At 37.4% G+C, this 21,152-nt stretch overlaps 1 protein-coding gene across 5 annotated transcripts in view; it reads left to right on the top strand.

Annotated features, from left to right (window-relative positions):
* Positions 1 to 21,152, top strand: part of atp11a (ATPase phospholipid transporting 11A) — a 62,179-nt gene continuing 41,027 nt past the window's right edge. For all 5 annotated transcript variants that reach the window (XM_056771287.1, XM_056771278.1, XM_056771296.1 and 2 more), the window contains exon 1: positions 1 to 370. In XM_056771287.1, the coding sequence (XP_056627265.1) occupies positions 332 to 370 (39 nt within the window). In that variant the 5' untranslated portion in view covers positions 1 to 331. The remainder of the gene's footprint in view (positions 371 to 21,152) is intronic.

Raw genomic sequence — 21,152 nt, 5'->3', positions numbered from 1 at the left:
ATCATCACTACACCACAGAACAGCCCGAAGGGACACTTGACAACGAAGAAGTGCCGGTCCCTTAAATATTAAGAGAACGAGAGCTTGTTTATTCATCGCGACGTGTCTGTAGGTGACACTGAATCGTGACATTATGACAGCGTTTGGACTTTATATTGTAGGCTTTTTAATTTCAGCAGGGGATCATTAAATGCAGTCATCGCAATAGTCGCACAGGACAGTCAGTTGTCAAGCTCGTGAGAGACCGACCGTCATGGATCAGAGAGTTGACAGAACGGTCAGCTAGCGTTTTCTGTCACATACTACGAGATACGAGGAGAAACAAGACAGGATGGATTTCAGCACCATTCGGAGCCTCATCACGAGATACGTGAGTACAAGCGCTACAGCAGCGACCGCGGTCGGTCTTACCAACTTGTTGGTGTGGTTTGCTCCATTCGGAGGGATTGCGGTGTTTTGTGCGAATCTGTTGCTTGTTTTGCGTCATTTACTTTAAAGCAGACTCCGTGTATACAGATGGCATGTTTTATTTGACCATTTACAGGACGTGGGCGCATTACGTTTCGCCCTACCGTAGTAAATGCGAGAGAAACACACAACGTAACTGTAACAGATTAAATTCAAAGTTATTACTGACATTCACATCGTATTGCCACAGGGACATGTGAAGGGATTTTAATGTTATATATATATTTAAATGCTTAATGACACTTAATGAGTCTACTTCACCCTCAAGGTTGAGAATCACGTGTATTATATGACATATATAATTGTTTAAAACTGCAACCAGCCTGAATGAATCAAAAGGTCATGTCGCGCATGCGCCGACAGGTGTGGGTCGTTCAAAACGACGCGAATCGTTTCGTGCGGTGCGGTGCGGTGGATCGCCGGTAATTCAGTCCGTGCGTTGATGTAGTTTGCTAATGTTACTCGCCAATGTCCAAAATACATGTTATCCTTTGTGTCGATAGAGACATTTACGGTACGTACAAAATGCAACATTCCATCAGAAACAAAGTACCATTGTTTGGAATTGTGACGCTGCGTTGTTTTATTACGTAATCCAGTTCTAGACGCGCTCATTCGATTGGTTACTGTAAGTCATTCCAACACAAATCTGCTTTCAAACGACTTAGCGCTCAGTCGGACAACAGTATAGAAGTAAACCAAAGTGTTCAAGCTTTTTAGAAAAAAAAAAGATTCTGACGTGTCTGGACAAAAGAAGATTTTTATTTATTTAATATAATTTACCTGTTATATGTATGCACAATATGCACAAATCTGCTGATTGTTGTGCATTACCACAGAAAATAATATCAGACAAATTCAAAGGAATAGTTGACCAAACAGGAAAAGTGTTCTTTTACACACTGTCATGCCATCCCAGCTGTAGCCACACGACTTGCTTTATTCAGTCGAACACAATGTTTTTTTATAAAAATGTCACTTTACTGTTCATATGTGTAACCCTTACCCAACTTGTTAAAGCTCCAAAAAGCACACACATCCATCATAAAAGTAATAGAAATCCTCAAAAGTGAAACAATATGTGAGGGGAAAACTGGGCTTACTTCGCAAAATTGACACCAAAATAACAAAGTATTAGAAGTCACAAGACATGTTGCCATAATATCATTTAGTGCTCAGATGTGCATGTTTTGGTTATAGTTTTGCTAAATAAGATCTAACTATGAATTGTTTTCTCACACGCATCTATCGCTTTGCTTCAGAGAATATTTATTGACCCACTAAATAACTGTGCTGTTGCCCTTTATGATGGATGTGCAGTACAGTATTTCTTTAATGTTGATCTTTTGTATTAAGAACTGTTTCAGTAAGTTTTGCTGATAAAGTTTTGCTGAAAAAGTAACCGGGTTAGTAAGGAAAGCCGGTAGATTCTTTCCCCATCACCGAAGGCCAAATTAATCTGTTATCCTGTTGTCTGTCGCCATTACCGAGCAGACACGCCAACAGATGAGCAAAATCTCTCGCTACGTCTAGACAGTCTGTAGAATAACTGATGAAAAGATGAATATGTGATAAACATGATGAGAGCAATAATGGACGTCTCATGTCACTCACACCTGTCTGTGCGTGTGCTGCAAATGTGTTTTGTTTATTCAAGTTTGACTGTAATCCATAAAACATGTGAAGGGTAAATAAATGAGGATTGAACGAGAGACGGTGTGAGAGATTTTCAGTCCGGTTACTGTGATATTGGTCCGGTTCAGTATCACCACGTCATACATTTGTTGTTGGTGTGTTGTACAAAAAATTTTTTTGCATTGAACCTTGCGTTGAGCTCAACTTTGCATCAGTAAGGTTTAAGGTCAAGACTTAATTTGACTTGCAAAGCAATAAGGTTTAAGCGTTTCACAAAAGTGAAAGTAGAAGTCAGTTTCGAAATCCAGGGCTTTGTTTATCCTTTCCTAACCGATCATTTCTTGAGAGCTGTGTCATGAGATCGGACTCGACGTGTTTGTCACATGAATGAATGTGCGCGTGTGATTGCCTGTGAAAAGCGCAGTCCACCCCCTGCCCCCCCACTGCTCTTTGATCTAATGCGCGGTAATGCAGGTTGGCAGATGAGAGGAGAGATGGAGCGAGAGGTGATAAGAAGGGAAAACCATGGAGAATGAGATGACAAATGGGTCCCTGTGTGGTTTTGACCGGCCCGGGCAACTGAGGAACTGTTTTCAAATGTTAAGTTAATTTTTGGTTTTCCATCAGCAGAAAAGATTGAAGTCTGGACAGATTAGCATCCAAGCATGTCAGAGCTATCAACTGTACTTCGTATAAACTAAGCCTAGTGAAAATATGCGATAAAACATTAGACAAAGTTGTGGTGCTTAGAAGGTGTCTTTGAAACAATAGCAGAAAAGAACCAAGTTCTCGGAACTTCAGCTAACGTTCTCTAAATCTTTCCTCAAAATCTTCCTGCAGTAACATTAAAAGAGTGTTTTATAAGCAGCGTGGCATTGCTAAATGTTGTAAAAAATGATGATAAAATGTTATACTCACATTTTTAGAAGAATATTTCAAACATTCAACTATAACGTTTCATAGCGTAACTGGAATGTTAGCGAAACGTTCTTGGAGCATATTTTGGACTATTTGGATTATTCTTTCTTACCTTTTTATAGGCTGTAGAAAAAAATAGTCTGTTTTATATAGTTTTAGTTTATAAATTATCTTTTGTGAAATCAAAACGTTTTGGGAATGTTTAAGTCTCTTTGGAGAACCAAACAGGACAGGGAACCTTTTTTAGGATGGTGCACGGCTCAAATATTTCTAAATATTTCGAAAATATGCGTGAGATATAAAATAAAAAAAAACGGACAGAAAGATGTCATTTTTATTAACGCGCTGTCATTTCTGTCTTCTGTATGAAAGACGACGGTTTCCTTTTAGCATCGTCTTTGTCTCTGTTTGTATTATTTCTGTTCCAGCATTCCGTTTTACTTCCCAGCCTGGTCTCTCATGTTTTCATAATAAATTGAGTTGAGAACGGCTCACGCTGTGTGATAGATCTGAATGTCTGGTCCACCAGAACAGTGTAGAATGTAAATTAGTGAGGAAATTATGCCACAAGACAGAAAATGTCTGTGTTCTTCATCATGTGACTGGTGGAGGGGATGTTGTGGGAAACCCTTGCAGTCTTCACATTCCCAGAGGACACTACCAGAACAAATTAATATTCAATGATGATTCACCTGGGAAACGAGTGAAAACTAAGAGCAGGTCAGGAGAAAGAGGAGAATTTAAGACAGGATGACACATAACAGGATTTCCTGTCCAGGTTTGTAATATTACCCACATACAATTACCCAATACATACAGTATATATTCTTAGACTGTGCTTTAGTTAAATACACATGTATCACTCAAGTGATATCCAGAACATGTTTCATGGACTGTATTACCATTCAGTAAGGAACTTCCAGCCAACACAGGCTTTTGAATAATTCCCATCATCGGACAGGAAGTTACATGACTGTCCATATCCTGTCCCAAGAGGCGCTGAGGTAATTGGAGCTCTGTGCACTGAGGTAATCTCATCAGGTTGGCATCAGTCAAGTGTCCATTGGAAATCATACCTGCATGAGCAAGAATACACAGACGCTGGTTAAAGAGTGAAACAAGTTTATAGTAGTGAGTCATGCCAAGAAATTCACGCTTTAGTTTGAACAATTCTCTTTCCTACAGTTTGAGTTTTGAACATAATCGTTTTAATAATTGTATATTTATACAACCATACTACTATTCTTTGATTTGTGGGTGATATGCAAAATTTGCTCAAATGTATTACATAGGGGGAGACCGGGAAGAATTGTAAAATTGCAAAAAAAGCGAAATATTTAAATATCAGTTACAACAAAAGGTCTACAAAAGATTCTGTTATGAAGTTCTTTAACATGTATTTATTTTTATTGTCAAAATATTTTTTGGGTCATGCTATGTTCGGAAAATACAACATGTCATAGTCACAAGATGGCTAAATCTGTTATCTTAAAGGCCACATTCCCCGTGATCACATTTTCAACCTTTAGTTAGTGTGTAATGTTGCTGTTAGAGCATAAACAAAACCTGCAAAATGATAAAGCTCAAAGTTCAGTGCCAAGCGAGAAATTGTCTTGAACAGAATTCACATTTCAAGGACTGAAGAGAACGGCTGGAATCGGACTACAGCCCTCTACTTCCCTGGTATGGAGGACGAGAAATGACTTAAGAATAAATATATAAAATACATAATGAATATATAAATACACGCATAAATGCATAAATAAACAAATATATGAAAAAACACATGCATAAATGCAGGAATAAATAATTAAATAAATAAAAGCATGCATAAATATATACATGCAGATATGTATAAATAATCAAATCAATAAAAACCTAAATGCATAAATAAATACATTTGTCAAAATCATCAACTTTGCACAATTTTTTTGTAATACTACATTTATTTTTGTACTTCTACATTTATTTATGCATATCAACATTTATTTATGCATTTCAACATTGATTTATGCATTACAACATTTATTTATTTATTTCTGTGTCCGTATGTTAATAACGTAGGCGGTCCTATTCTTCTCTAAAAACAAAATTGGTCTGCTCTAGTGGCGCTGCAGTTACTACTAGTCCTGTTAAAGATGGCGGGTATTATAAGAACGATTTACAATCATTAGCAAATATCACTAATCTTCAACCTAATGACTACCTTCTGTTTCGTTTGGAACAAATCACAGATGCTTCAGTACTTTTAAGAGATGATAAGGATTTTGACCTTAATCCAGCTGTGTTCGCCAGAGGTCGCGTTAACCGACAATTCTCCGTCATTGACAGATTTTTAATACCAGTGACGGAAAAATTTGAAGGTTGTCCGTCCACTTTTTGTCGAGTTGGTAGAAATAAAGTAAATTTAGTGTATTAGAGGCCACATTTACTTGGCATTGATGAAGAGCTTGCTACTTTATGGATTCAGTGGAAGCACATTTGTCTAATCATTTTTTTTTTCTAAGTAACGTTTATTCCAAATTCCTAAACAAGCCTTTCTTGTGTAACTTCGTAGTAAAAGGCTTACAGCAGACATATTTTGCCTATTTTTATTTAAGAGAAGATTGACGTTTGCACATGCACTAGCAGACCTCCGTTACACTTCGATTGATCCACATGTTTTAACTGATAAAGTGAAGTTGACGCAATTGTTATTGTTTATTGCTAAAAGCCAAAGCTTATGAATACACGTGCACTGAGAGGGGCACAGACCAATCACAATAGCCTGAGAAGAGGAAGCTCGCTTTTATGTTATGGGTGGGAAATTTTCACACACACGCTCTATGCAAGGAACCAATCACGACAGACCTGGTCAGCTTTACCAATCAGAGCGTTTCGGAAGGAGGGACTTTATATAGACTGGAAGAAATCCAGTTGTTTTGTGAGAAGAGGGACAGTGGTGAACAATAGACTGAAATATGTGAAATGCGTTTTTTGAAATTAGAAACATGAACATCCATTTTTAAACCCCCAAAAAACATAAACAAAGCCTCTAAAACAGCAAAAGACTAGGTCCTTTACAGTCTTATTTATTCTTTCCGGCTGATCTGCTGCATTCCATTTTGAGCTACTGATAAATTATTGGAAATTGTCAGTGGTGGCGAGGCCCTCGGGGTCTGTTGAACATAACGTGACTCTTTTCTTAGTGGAATGATCTGGTGACAGCAGCTGTGCTGAATGATGATGTAATAATGCTGAGGTGTGTTTCACCAGGGTTAGGCTGGATTCAAATTGAAAAAGTACATGAAAGCTAGGTTTTGGGTGTACACAGTGTCAGAGAGAGAGAGGGAGAGAGAGAAAGAGAGAAAATGTTTCTTAATTTTGATCTTAGAACAGTAAATACAATAAAATAAAAGAGAACTATTACATAATAAAAAGGTATATTTTAAAAGTAATTAGGTACAATAATTTATTCGTGATGTAATTGGTTTTGTATCAACTTATATTTAAATAAATATGTCTGGACAGGATAATTAACATTATTTTAATACAGATTATTTTGACCACATTACAGTAAAGAGAATGTAAATAGAAAACCTTTCGGATGGAGTTTAAATATGAAAGATCCACCCTTTGATTGTTTACTGAAAGAACGGCATCCTATAGTATAATAGCGACTTTGTAAGACAAGAGAAGTTGAATATATTTTATTTTAATGATTTTAGTAGTTCTAGCTCAGTAAAAAAGTCTATACCATACTACGACGCTACAAATTACGGTGATATACTTAAATTAGGGATGCACCGATTTGTAAATTTTGGCCGATTCCAATTACCGATAATTCTTAAACATTGGGAGCCGATAACCGATATATAGGCCATATCGATAAACGATATATAGGCCATATCAATAACCAATGTATAGGCCAATATGTAGGTCCCAATGCTCCCAAACAGTACCTAAATATTAATATAACATTTTCTGAGACTGAACATATTTTTTCCCCTTGAAAATCATGTACCAAGCCTACTTTACACTAATTCAGGATTCCCAGAGCAACCGGAAAGGTGTTCTCAATAGCCACAAGTCTTACCGGTCACAAGACAGAAAGTATTCAAACAGCAGTCAGCTTCAATCAATATGCTTTTGTTACTACAATTTACAATCTACATACTACTTCAACAATGTTTTCCTTATAACAAGAATGGAATGATCATGACAGAAAGACAGTGCTGTACTGGATTTTAACTGTGAGCAGCGTGCACCTGAAATGGTTCAACCAGAGGAAATTATAAAAAATGTATCGGCTATAATATATTGGCCTAAATTTTTATTATCGGCCGATAACTTAAAGAATGACCATTTATCGTCCGATACAGATATGGCCGATAATTTATAGTGCATCTTTAACTTAAATATGATGCTTTTCTAGAATATGTGTCTCTCAAGCGTTAGACCTTGAGTATATGGGTGTAACCCCATCAGACACACCTCTGCTGTCTTCCGAAAGAATGGCATGCTGGGACAGGCAGGGAACATAAATTTACAAAAGCAGGGATTTTTCTTTTCTGAAGGATTTTAGGTCATTTACAGGTCCGAACAACCATGGTAGTATTATGTCATGTCCAAATAAAATAAGTCTACTACCTTTTTATAGCTAGATAGATGGAAGGTAAAAACTATACCTCGGATTGATCAAAAACGTTTTATACAGTCAACACTCCACTCTTCAGGGCTTTACGGTAATGCAACAGTCAGACGAAAGGATCACTGAAATAATGGCCTATTGATGGCTGTGAAATTGAATTGTGCTGGTTAGAGGAACACATGACTCACATTCACTAGCAATGAAGATTTCAGAAAGCCTTTGAGTGGGCAGCTATTTGCCCAAGAGGAATTTGGTAATGCATTTGCCGTTTTATTTATATTTATGCGTTTTGTAGACGCTTTTATATGAAGCTGCCTACAATGGCATCAAATATACATCAAACACAAATGTGAAGATTTTAAGTGTGCTTGTCTGTTACAAGAGACCTCTCCTTTTTAATGCTCACAAAGAAGCGTAGAATAGAATAAAGGTTTGGTTCTATTTGTTTGAGAGACAGTGTTTGCTGAGTCAGACTGTCTTTATATAAGAGGGACTTCGAATGTGTACCCACAGATCGATGGAGAGGCTTTTACAGAGGCTCAACTGCTCGAAGCCAGGTGTCCTCGCTTGCTGGCTATGGACATTTACATCCTGCTGGTTCTTCAGCTGACCTGAGACCAGTTTAACACAGGGCTGTTCAACGATTAATCATGATTAATCACATCCAGAATAAAATTTTGTGATTATAATAATAAACACAATGTCTGTAAAGTGTGCATATTAATTCTGCATTGATATATGTAGAAACAAGATGGAGAATTCCATGTAAGGGGACCCGTGGTGTATGTAGATAGAAATTGCTAATTCTAAGGTAATAAAACATAACGCGTCATTATGTAAGGTCTTTATACACCTCTGAAGATATGGTTATGTATATAATATCACTTTTTTGACAATACATCCTCCAAAAAATTACACACTAGACCTTTAAAATACTCTTGATGATGACTAAGCACAGAAAACAAAGTTTTGTTTTCCAAAATACAGAACTGAATGTCTCCTAAGTTTCATTAGAAAGCCTCACTTTACATCTTTCCACAATCCCAGCGGCCCCAGCCTGCATTTAATTATTTAACATTTTTGCAGATTTTTTTTATCATCAAGTTTTCTAATTCAAACTACTATAATTAAGGGAATACCTATGAAACGTATATACCCTCTTACATCTTCTACCCGTCACCTCTCCGTACACAATCCAAAAACATCATTTAGCGTCTAGAACACTCTAAACTAGATTAACCCTACAGCAGGGCTCAACGGATAAACCTGCCGAGGTTTTGGTCATGTGACCTCACCCCGTCTGATCCAATAAGGCACCGGTGGTCAGAATCAAGTCAGGAAGACAGCGAGAGATTTCATGCAAAAAATATATAAACAAGACAACAATTTTTGGTCCAAACTGGTAATTTAGTTTTTAAGTCATTTTTTCGTCAGATTAGAAACTGTTGATAGTAAAAGCCATCACTTAAATTAATTGAAAATACTATTTTGTAAAATTATACCAATGTATGTTTTTAAAGGAGCTGAAATATTTTGACTGTGTCCTCTAGCGGAGCTATTTAGATTAAATGAAGACACCAACTGATAACACTGCCAATCAGGAAAGCTTTTATCATCTCACTGTTCTTCAGCCTGTTTGTGTGTTTGTGTCACAGATACAAGCAGTCCTTGTCTTAATGCTTCAAAAACTGACCATGTGACACAGGGATGGGGATCTACGAAACGCTTGCTCGAACAAAACATAGGGGACGGAATTTGAAGGCACAAAATGGATACCCATTAACAGCCTGGACCTGTGACTCTCGGTTCCCTGTAGACCTGTGCCGTATCTCCTGATAATGAGAAAGGAAATAAAACGTTGCAGTGTGTAATGCAGTATTCTCAAGAGACCGTCCCAAGGCTTTCGCATGTGTTCTGGTGATGTAGCGCCTGCTTTGCTCAGGTGCGAGAAAAATTGGAAACTAGATAACAGTTGCACTGCAGCCAAACAGGCAAACCGTGTTCACTAGCTCAGATATACTCACAGTCCTATCACATATCCAAAAACACAAACACACACACACACACAAACAAAGCATGTCTGTGTGAAGATATAATAGGATGTTCTCTGTTCACGCTAGAGTGACATTTAAAGTGTCGCACACCATTTTAATTCAGTTTCAAAAACATGGAAAGATCGGCCAAAAGTGTTTAAAGGGGTCATATGGCGTGAAGATGTGTGTTTCTGTGTCTTTGGTGTGTTATAAGTTGCCCATGCTTGTGTTAGACACGTAAAATTGCGAAAATGAAAGTGTCGGAACAAAGGATCTATTCCAGCTAAAAGCAAATGCTCACCCAGACCTGCTTGTAATGCCTTGTGTAACCACACCCCTACAAATCTACGTCAGTTCGTTGTATCATTTGGCCAAGACCGCCCAAATGTATACACAAGTAAGATGGCGTACCTGTCAGTACAATTGCTTTGAAACCTGATGTTCCAAATATCGTAAGAGGCGTAACATTTCAGTCACACGCTTGCACTAATCGACCAATCACTACACAATGGTCAACTGACCAATCATAGCACACCTTGCTTCGCAGTGCGATGAGCTTTGTTAATAATCTGCATGTGGAAAATAGTGTTTTTTAACCTTAGACAAGTCGCTATCCAAATGGATAATATAGCTCAATTTAGAAATAAAAGCGTAATTTTAAGCGACAAATTTCCGGGTGCAACACGTGCGTTATAGACGTGTGTTAAAGGCACCATTTAACGTGATCACATTTTTCAAACTTTAGTTGGTGTGTAATATTGCTATTATAGCATAAATGAAACCTGCAAAGGATAAAGCTCAAAGTTCAATGCCAAGTGAGAATTGTCTTTAAAGAGCACGTTCCCCGTGATCCCATTTTTCGACCTATAGTTAGTGTGTAATGTTGCTGTATAAGCATCAATAATACCTGCAAAATCATAAAGCTCAAAGTTCAGTTCCAAGGGAGATATTGTCTTTAACAGAATTCGCTTTTCAAGGACTGCAGAGAACGGCTGAAATTGACTACAGCCCTCTACTTCCCGGGTTCATGATGCCACCATTCCGAGTGCTTTTAATAACCTCCACCCAAAGGAAGTCGCCAAAGAAGGGGCGAGGCCTTCCTCAAAGAAGAGGAAAACCTGCTGGAGTAGTTTTTGATTATCAAAGAGAAATTGTAAGCATTTGACTGAGATACGCGCTTCATTACTTTCACTTTCATCACAGTTCTACAGCTGGTAATAAGAATTCAGCTACACACATTCTAAGATAACCAACGGTCAAATAACAGCTTCCATGACTTTAACATCGGCTGTGAAAGCTCTTCTGTGTAATACACTGATATTGTGTTTGTGTGCGCATACCTCTTAAACACTTCTATGAAACGTACTCTGAAGTCCTGTTTGTAAATGTCTCCTATTCAATCTCATTTTTTTTATAATTTGGGTTCAATATAAAAAGGCAAAACTAACACTTCTGTTATTAGTGATAAAATAATCGGTCTGACCCAACCGGTCGGTGTCATTTCCCTCGCCATAGTAGAAAAAACTTGCTATCTCTAACAAAGATTGACGTTTACGTGCACATGCACTAGCAGACCTCCGTCACACTTCGATCCGCATATTTTTAACTGATGAAGTGAAGTTGAAGCCATTCTTACTGTTTATTGCGGAAAGCCAAAGCTCATGAATACACGTGCACAGAGAGGGGGACTGACCAATCACAACAGCTTCAAGAGCGGAACTCGTTGATATGGTATGGTTGGGACATCTTCAGACACACACTCTTAAGCGGGGAACCAATCACGACAGACCGGGTCAGCTTTACCAATCAGAGCGTTTCGGAAGGCGGGAGTTTGAAGAAACTCCCTGGAAAGTTTGCTTTAAACTAATATCTTTATTTATTTACTTTTGATTTGAAATATATATTACATATATTACCATGACCGTTCCCTTGCATTATGTATAAGATCAAAGTCATGCTTGAAGTCGTGTTATTAACATCCCCATGACGATTACAAGATTAGCACTCCTTAAGTGGAGGGTGCAGAATGAGCACAGTCGAATTAGCTGGTGCCATGCTACCTATTAGAGGTCTCTACAGACAGCAAAAGTTGATTTAGTGATCGCAGAGCCGTATGCACTTTTGTGTGATGCTTCATATTATTTGATTACAAAGTTGGTTGATGAAGGATGAGTTGAAGCCCCACACTGAGGATCCCTTTGTACGATGTTGATGTTACTGTATTTTGCCATATAAACCTGTATGATTTTCTTTCTTCTGTGGAACACTTAAGGATAATTTTTTGAAATGCCTGTCCATACAATAGAAGGCAATGGGGTCAGTGTTGTTTGGTTACCAAAGTGCTTAAAAATATATTCTTCTTATACAGATTTGGATGCTTCTCATTTGAGCATGTGCCGTGGGCCCTCGCAGCCCAGGACATCACATGATCGCAGGAAGCGGCCGCATTGATTTATGAGAAGCTGGCAAATGAAAGTGAACCTCAAGAGAGCACTGGGCTTTTTTCGGCAACTCCATTTGCCAGCGTGGGACATTAATGAATTGAGGGATGATAGTCGTAGCCGCCGGTCTCACAGTGACGCTGAGAGTATCTGTGCTTTCAGAATTATTTGTGATTAGCCGGTGGTGTTGCGTTTTACAATAAAATTTGTCATCTTCCTCCATAGGATACTTGAAATATACCTTTTTAGCCATGATGCCGTTTCTTTCTAGTGGCGGTGTATTGCTTTGACAATCATAAGGTATAGGATGACAATATTAGGAGGCTGTTATTACCAAAGATAGCCTTTAGCCAGTTTAAATAAGAAGCATCTTTCCTGTACTGCATACAAATGCTGTTGGTTTTAGATAAAAATGCAAACTAGTATGCAACCCATACCACCCGGTCAGCTCGTGCCTTAAGAATTTTGTTCTATTGAGCCACTTGAACTTCCCTAGAGGAAACTGAGGGTCTAAAGATAGAAAGAGGAGTAAACGTTAGTGGATGTTTGTTTTATTCACAACCTTACGCAATTTGAATCTGGAAGGAAATCTACTGTTTTACAGAAACGTTCTCGCTCTATCTAAAGATGAGCATAGAGGTTCGTTGAAGCTTTATAAATGTGAATCTAAAAAGTGCTCATGGTGTATTTTATAAAGGGCACAGTATACTTTTATAGCCATTATTCTACTAAGACAGTATGATAACCCCACAGAGTATCAGGTTGTTGAACACGAGGGGACAGATTTACTAGCAGCTTTCGGCAGTGTAAGTAAAAAAACTGAAGACACAGAGTGAAAATTAGCGCAGAAAAGGTGTGGAAACAGATTTTATTGCGACTGACCTTATTGCATATGCATTTGTAGGGAATTTTCTCTTCAGACTCAACCTTTATGGGTGGAATGTATTTAAATTAACCACACAACGCGATTTATCTAAGGTTTGCGCTCGTCATTGCACAGGTATTTGCGGCATTATTTAACGCCCAAAAGCATGTCTTAAACCCTGCACTAATTTGGGGTGCTCTTGAAAGATTGCATTCGTCAATAAGGGAATGAGATATTGCGCCTGTGTTTTTTAGTAAATCACCCGCAGAAATGTCCACTCCCATCTGTGCTTTTTTGAAGTTGCGCCATGGCACAGTGAGTCCAAAATTTGCGGCACACGTTACAAAAAAAATGCGACCTCATGTTGTGTCAATCATGTTTACACACTCCCTTCAATATTTTCATCTATCATAAAAATAATTTGGACTGCTATATTCGCATCCGTGCACGCATTTTTAGAGGCGTATTGACAGTTAAAACGACAACGTACAAACGAGCGCCAAATACCCAAAAACGTTTTTTGCCCTGTTTAGTAAATCTGGTCCTGCAGCGATTAAGATTTACAGCAAATACCACCATTAGCAATGATTTATAAATGCACATTAATTAATAAATTACAATTAGACACTTTTTAAAATAGTTAGGAGTTTCCATGAGATCAGAGCAATTTTGCTTTTTGATTATTCTTTTTTAAACCCAAATTACTTAAGTCCTTATGGACGATAACTTGCAGTTCGATTTTAGAGCTTGAATATTTGGGAATGAAAGCGTAAAGCAACATCAGCAGGTCAACATTTTTTATCATCAGTTATTGTCTGCTAGTGTAGGCGGAAATATAGTTAAAGTTACAGTTAGCGTTAAACTTGTCATCGTATATGAATACCCTTTTATTCAGGAGTTTGTTCTTATAACCTTTCCCTAGCTGTCTTTAAAAATGCACTCTTTTTTATGACTTTTTATCTATTTATTGTGGAGCTGTGACTTTTGGAATCGTATGGCTTGAGGGTGTTTAACTAATAACTGAAAGTCTTTAAGATCTGTATTTCTTTTGTTCTTTTTTCAGTCTTAAACTGAAAATCTCATGTTTTATTCATTATTCTGGTGCATGGATGCGTATACTGTAAGTCACGTGTGTGTTATCTCAGCATATATGAAGGTTCTGCGGCAGTCCATGTTAACACTGCCGTACTCGTGGCTTTGCTCAACACACTCGCAGGTGAAAGTACCGGACAGATTATGTAGCACTCATTTTTGATGCAAGGCAAGCTGAAGCTATATCACTGATTGATCGCGTGGGAATTAATGGAACGAGGGGATAGAAAATACAGACTGAATTAAGTTTAGAATATGAGAAATGAGCATGAAGGAGTCGTACAAGAGTTACATTGTGCAAGCGCATGTAATGGAAGAGATCAAGCATTAGGATGGACATATTTGAAATTCATTTTTTAAGTGCACTTTATGTAAATAAACAGAAAGAATGGAAAAGAATAGATGTCATATGGACGTTAAATTAGGTTTTTCACTGTACATCTGTGTAATACTGTTACTGTTGAATACCAAGACATATTTGCACATCACTTCAGCATTTCTCAGGATGATTCAAAGCATTATTGTTTGAAATCAAGGTCCACCTTTGAAAAGGCATTACAGTAAAAAAAGTTAGAGCAAAGTGTTTGATACTGTATTGTTGAATGTATTTGTATTCTAATCTTGTAAAATATTTTTAGTAACACTCTGACTAATTGAGATTTTTTTCTGAGGTTAATCTGCAAATCCGGTTTCCTCTCTCGCTCGTTTTTTTCTGTCCTGTACTTCCTCTGGGTTCATAGTGGGGGCAAGAGTGAATTATTCTACTGCAGTGGGCTGTCAATTACAAACCTATGGCTCCATTTTTCAATTAGCAGGAAGGCAGGAACTCTGTCTGGCTGTGATGGGTGGAGCATTGACCTTGTCTGGCTGCTGTGTAGCTCATGAAACACTATCATCGATGTTCTGTTTCTGTAGTTACGGACCATTTGTGCTTCGGCATACAGAATTCTTATCACTTTTATCATTTCAGCGTGTTAGTGTGATTTTAAAACTGTGTGTTCTTAGGTCCCAGAAGTTAGAACCTGAACTAAAAAAGTGTATTTGAGCGACCAAAAGAAAACAGCTTCAACCAGTCACAGAGTGATTTTGAAAGCTCAGCAGGGCTTGTATTAACAGAGATCAACCTATACAGTAAATGGCTTTCTTACAGTTTTCTCTAGACATCAGGTTATTAAATTATCTTACATTAAATTATAATAATATTGAAAGATAATAGAAAATGTTTGAACATTTCAACCGCTAAGTGCTTTTGTTTCATCATTGTGGTTCGTACTAGAACAAGAACTCCCAGCTGTTGCTTTCAAAGGGACAATAAAAAATAATTTGATCATTTATTCAACATTATGTCATTACAAATCTAAATGACTTCCTTCCTTCTGCAGAACAGAAAAGAAGATATTTTGAAGAACATTGGTAACCAAACAACACTGGCCCCCATTGACATCCATTGTACAATCTGAGACATTTCTCAAAATTTATAGACATAGACAGGTTTTGAAAAACTTGAAGGTGAATAAATGATAACAGAATTTTTGACTACATGTCTGTGTAGGTTGCCTACGTGTAGAACCTTCATTTCGCTGCGGAGAAACTAAGCCGAGCTTCTGTATGTCTCATTTGGTAAATGGGTTAATTTAAGTGACCCACTAAAAGGGAGCAAACATGTGTTTTGAAGTGAGGATAATGATAAAATGCCTACTGCAGGTTTGGACCACAGAGGGCTCGTTGCCATGCTGAGGGATGCATATACTACAGATCTTTTGTGTGTGTCAAATACATTAAATGTCTCCCAAACTGGACTTGAGTCCCTCTCATCCGTATCATTACATTCAGTTCAGTATGGAAAATATAACCAATCCTGGATCAGCACTTTTAGCTTTTGAATATACAGTTTTATTTAATCGTACCCATGGATCTAATCTGGATATTTGAACGGCCAACTCAGCGAAAACTAAAAACAGGTGGAAATGGGAAAAACTAGATTTTGCTGGTAAAGAGGAAAAAAGACACATTTTACAGAAATACGTGTGAAGGGATTTTTTTCTCTCTTAATTTTGCTTGTTTGACATGGACTGGTTTATGACGATTCTCATTTTTGTAATTTGCTTTGTATTAAAGTGTCTGGCAAATGCTTAATGGAGAAGTTCACCCAAAATGTGTGTCTTCATTTACCCCCCTTCAAGTTATTCCAAACCTGTATATATTTGTTTTTGATGAACACAGAGAAAGATATTTGGAAGAATGCTTGAAACCGAACAGTTCTTGGCCACCACTGACTACCATAGGAGGACACATTTTCTTTGTAAATTTCTTTGTTCTGTTGAACACAAAAGATGATATTTTGAAGATGGAAAGGAAACTGTTCTGGGGCACTTTTGACGACCATTGTCTTTTTTCCTACTTTGGTAGTCCATGGTGGCGAAGAACTGTTTGGTTTCATTCTTCCAAATATCTTTCTCTGAGTTCATCAGAACAAAGAAATGTACACAGATTTGGCATAACTCGAGGAAGAGTAAACGATGAACGTTTTTATTTTGGGGTGAACGGTCCCTTTAAATGATCTTAATACACATTATAAAATACAATAATTTTAGAAACCTGGTTCTCTGTATCAGGATTTACTCCGCCGACATCTTTAGTGCATTTAGTGGGTTTAAAAGCAAGCTTGTGGCTTACAATAATGTACCTTAAACAGACTCATAAATGAATATTGATTTTGTTTTCGTTTTGATCTGTGCCAGAAACCGTGACATTTATCAGTCTATTGATCCACCGACACACGTGATGAATGTGTTTGTGTGTGTTTAAGCTCCTCCTCTCGTAGTCACATTTTCAAAACGTGATGGATTGCTGACCGCGTGGCTCAGTTCTCAAAGCTTATCACATGCTAGCACAGATTAAATATTATGTGGGGTCGAGAGAGAGAGAGACGGTTGGAGAGGTTAATGGATTAGTCTCGTATCGTTCCAGCTAACATCTTCACTGCCTCTGGTATTTTATATTCCAGGAGACTTGTACATCTGGAGCAAGCAGTTGGCCGTTGTCTGTTTGTTGTGTACACAGACGGACACATGCTCTCTGTGCATTCCCACGCTCGGCCACTGAAGGATTATGGGTGGTGAATAGTACATGTCACCTGGATAGCCTTAGGGATGTGGTTCAGTACAATTATCTTGAGTGTGGTGTTTTAATGCATTTGAAAATGAATCAAATAAAAATAATAGACAATGTGTTCCACCGCTGGAAGTTATGGGGGGCATTTTTTGTGCTTTCCATTTACCATGCCGCTATATATGGTAACACAAAACAACGGATATACTCTTTGCTAATAGATACTAACTCCAAGCACTTAAATATTTTAAGTGCACATGTTGCGCTTTGAGATAGCATTCCCCTCAAGGTGAGTGCTGGCATGTTAATGACATTGGGCTCCAGTAAACACCGTCCTGATAAAACTTTGTAAAAGAGGGACACGGTGACACTCATGGCTCATAGCTTCCAAACCTTTCCGGTGCGGTAGCAGCTAACAGATGGAGAGCGTTTGAGAACGAGCGTAGCGTTTACCATTGATGCACCTTTCTAGCAACAGCATGAATTAGCGAGTTAAATTAGCATGATCGACACAGATGGTCAGTTCTGTTCTCGGATTGCCTTGTGGAAATAATTCATGTGTCTCATTTTTATTAACATCACTAAATTATATACATAGCTCAATCCTTAACAACCACTGAGAGAGGTCTATTTGATGTCTGCATTTACATCTGCGATACATTTTTTGTTTTGTTTGCTCATCCGAAATACATCTCAGATGTCATAGAGACTTCTAAAGGATGTCTTTGAGGTGTTTATTATTTAGAATGTATGTAAACCTGCACTTTTTTAGACGTTTATCAGATGTTTTTTTGATCTTTGTTTTCTAGATCTTAATCAGACGTTCATGGCCTTCTGGGCCTGCAATAGATCTTTGAGATGATTTTTGACACATGTTAGACATTTAGGAGAATTTTTTAGAAGTTTATTATTTGCCTTTCAATTTACATTGACTTTGATTGGCTGTCAACGTTTCATTGTTCAGAAAAAAATGCTGGATGCTGCAAAAACAAAATTTATTTAGAATTTTTTAGCTTCAACATTTTTTAAAGCCCCTAAGGTGGACTGTCGTCGGATACAGATTACGTCAGGGGTAAACACTTTTTTTATTGCTAACCTTTTTAGTTGTAAATCGCAGAAAGCTACTTTCTACAAAAAAACGGAAAAACTATAAAACTTCTGTTAGCATTCTTTGCTAGCAATTTACAAGCGCCTTGGAGTTGTTTACCCCAGACTGTCGGCCAGTTTTTTGGCTAAGGGATGATTGTTTGGCCTGTTGACAACCCTATTAATCTCAGTCCTGTACGGGCCTGTCCGCTCCGACCAACAAATTATATTTAAAATGCCTTTTGTGATGTAAAATGTTGTTAATTTTATAGACGAGCTGACTGGACAAGCATGATAGCTCCTATCGCCAAGTGTGTAAACAAGCGCCAACAAAGCTACGGCTGAATCAATGGCCAGGATGTGTGTGGGTTGTGTTAGACGAGATAGATTTCAGTCATCCTCGCTTTCCTTATCGGTGGTTGAGATAAAACGCATGCAGGTCTGTTGTTTTGTGGCCGGAACAGAAGCTGACTCGAGAACAAACCTCCTCCCTGAATCCTTTAGCATCACCCAGGGCGCAACAATGTGAGTTTCTCACACATTGTTTTTTTTTCACACACACACGGAGAAGCAGGCCAACACTTTATTTCCGTTTCATTTTATTCACATGCTGAAATGTAGCGATACGAAACGCTTAGATTTTTTACTTCCCAATGAGCATTAGTCACCCATCTGCTTAATAGTAAAACAGTGAGATACAATGAGTATGTAATCAATGGAGTTTTTAAATTAGAATTTTTTATTTATTTTAATATCTTAATTAATATTTTTTTATTTAATTGTAAGTTTTTAAAAAGTATTTTTAGTAGGGACAAACAATATATTATCGACTATATCGGTGTCGGCCGATAAATGGTCATTTCTACAGTTATCGGTATCAGTCTGATTATAAAATCATGCCAATATATTAAAGATGATAAATTATTTCTTCTGGTTTAAACACTTCAGATGCATGCTGCTCACAGTTAAAAAAACAGTACAGTTTGTATTTATGAATATGTAAGTTATAGGAACAAAACCATACAGTTTGAAATAATTTGTAGTTTTCCATTTTTTGCCTCTTGGTTTAGACAAATTTTCATTAAAATATTACTTGGATACTGTATATCTGCCAGTATGTTGGTTATCGACTTCCACGGTTATACTGTATAATCATCAGTTATTGTTATCGCCCAAATTGTACATATCAGTGCATGCCAAATTTTTTCCCCATGACTTAAAGGTAATTGGCCTAAATGTTTATTTTTGGGTGAACTATCCCTTTAAGATTTTTAAAACCCATCACATACTTGCAACATCGATAACGCCCAGTACCGGGTTCGATTCCCACGTTGCATGTGAAGTAATAAAATTCCCACCTCAGACACACTATAAATCTCTTCGGTTGTTTTCTTACTTGTGTTAACATATGAAAATGTAATATGATCAAAGGCAGACAGTTCTTAATGCGTCAATCAATTCAGAGATGTTTAAAATTACATAAAGACGAAACCACATTCAGCGATGTTTCTCTTTAGTACTTCTCAGCAGCGATTAAATAAGGACTATGGTTTTGATTTGTGCTTCAATGCAGAGAGAATAAGCTTTTAGTCCCATCTAATGCTTACCTAGCTGGTTTTAAATGGTATGGATTGTTTAAAACATCAGACAGATTATTAGCTGCGTTGTTGTTTTTGCTGACTCGTTTTCTTCATAAGTTCCATAATGCATCGATTGTATATATATTGCTATATATTGCATTTGCTTCGAAGCGTCTAAGCAACATTAATGCACGATATTCAAACATATGTAGAGTAGACATCATTTTTTTCCTTGATGCTTTAGACGTCGAACACAGAAGATGGATTACGGTATAATAGAAAAGTTTGTTAAAAAAGGAAATTTTAACAGATTTATAGGTTATAAGGTAAGAGTGGCTTGCATATTTAAGAGCGTTTGCTCATACTATTATGTTATTATTATAAAATCTTGCACTTTGAACACCTGCTGTCTGATGTTACAGTGGTAAACTATTCTTGCCGTAAAAACTAAAACGGGCCACAACCGCTCGCTTGAAACTAACTGAAAATGTATTAACACAGCTCAATGCTTTTATTACATCGTTCACTATAGGATTGTAAAAACAAATAATTTGAAGTATATTGTTATTGTGAGGTCAAAAAGAAATACTGTTTTCATCTAATAGTTTTTATCTCTGGTTTGTTAAATTAAGTTTACATAAATCTGTTGAGGTCTGCATGATCAGCCAATAACAAATCCAATTTAGTGTTTGGAATAAACAGGGAATTTGTTGTCCAATGTTTATGGGCTTCAAAAGTGTCTGAACTCATAGATAAGGTCAAGGTTTGGTATGATGTGTTGTGGTAGTTTAATCTCCTATAATGCATTTTTTTTATAAGCCTCATCGGTACACGACACAGAACAGATGCTTGATTGACAGCTCTCTTTGGTTATCTCTGTTTCTTCTTCACTTCCTCACTCTATATTTTTCACTTGCACCCTCTTGAAGTTGTCATTTGACAACTACTGTAGTTTCGATAAGTGGCTCACCTCTTAGCATCGGCATGCATTTTAAAGTTAATCCTTTAAAGATAAGATGAATCACCAGCTGTCTGCTGCTCTTAAGACATCAACCCGAACCACCTGCTGTCATTAAAAATTCATTTGATAAAGAGATGGTACAGATGTTATGATCTATTTTCGTACTTGAGTTATTTTGCGTGGACTTTGGTGAGGTGTGTCCCACATTTGCTTTCATGCCTGCTATCTACGGAGCATGAGTAAAAAATAAACAGGATCTGCAAGCGAACTGTGTTTTGGTTTGAAAGGTTATTTTTGTGATCGCTAATTCCCCTTTTGTATCAAACAAATGC

The sequence above is a fragment of the Triplophysa dalaica genome, chromosome 2 (genome assembly GCF_015846415.1).
Source record: "Triplophysa dalaica isolate WHDGS20190420 chromosome 2, ASM1584641v1, whole genome shotgun sequence".
Classification (NCBI taxonomy): domain Eukaryota; kingdom Metazoa; phylum Chordata; class Actinopteri; order Cypriniformes; family Nemacheilidae; genus Triplophysa; species Triplophysa dalaica.
This window is presented reverse-complemented; position numbering and strand designations above follow the sequence as displayed.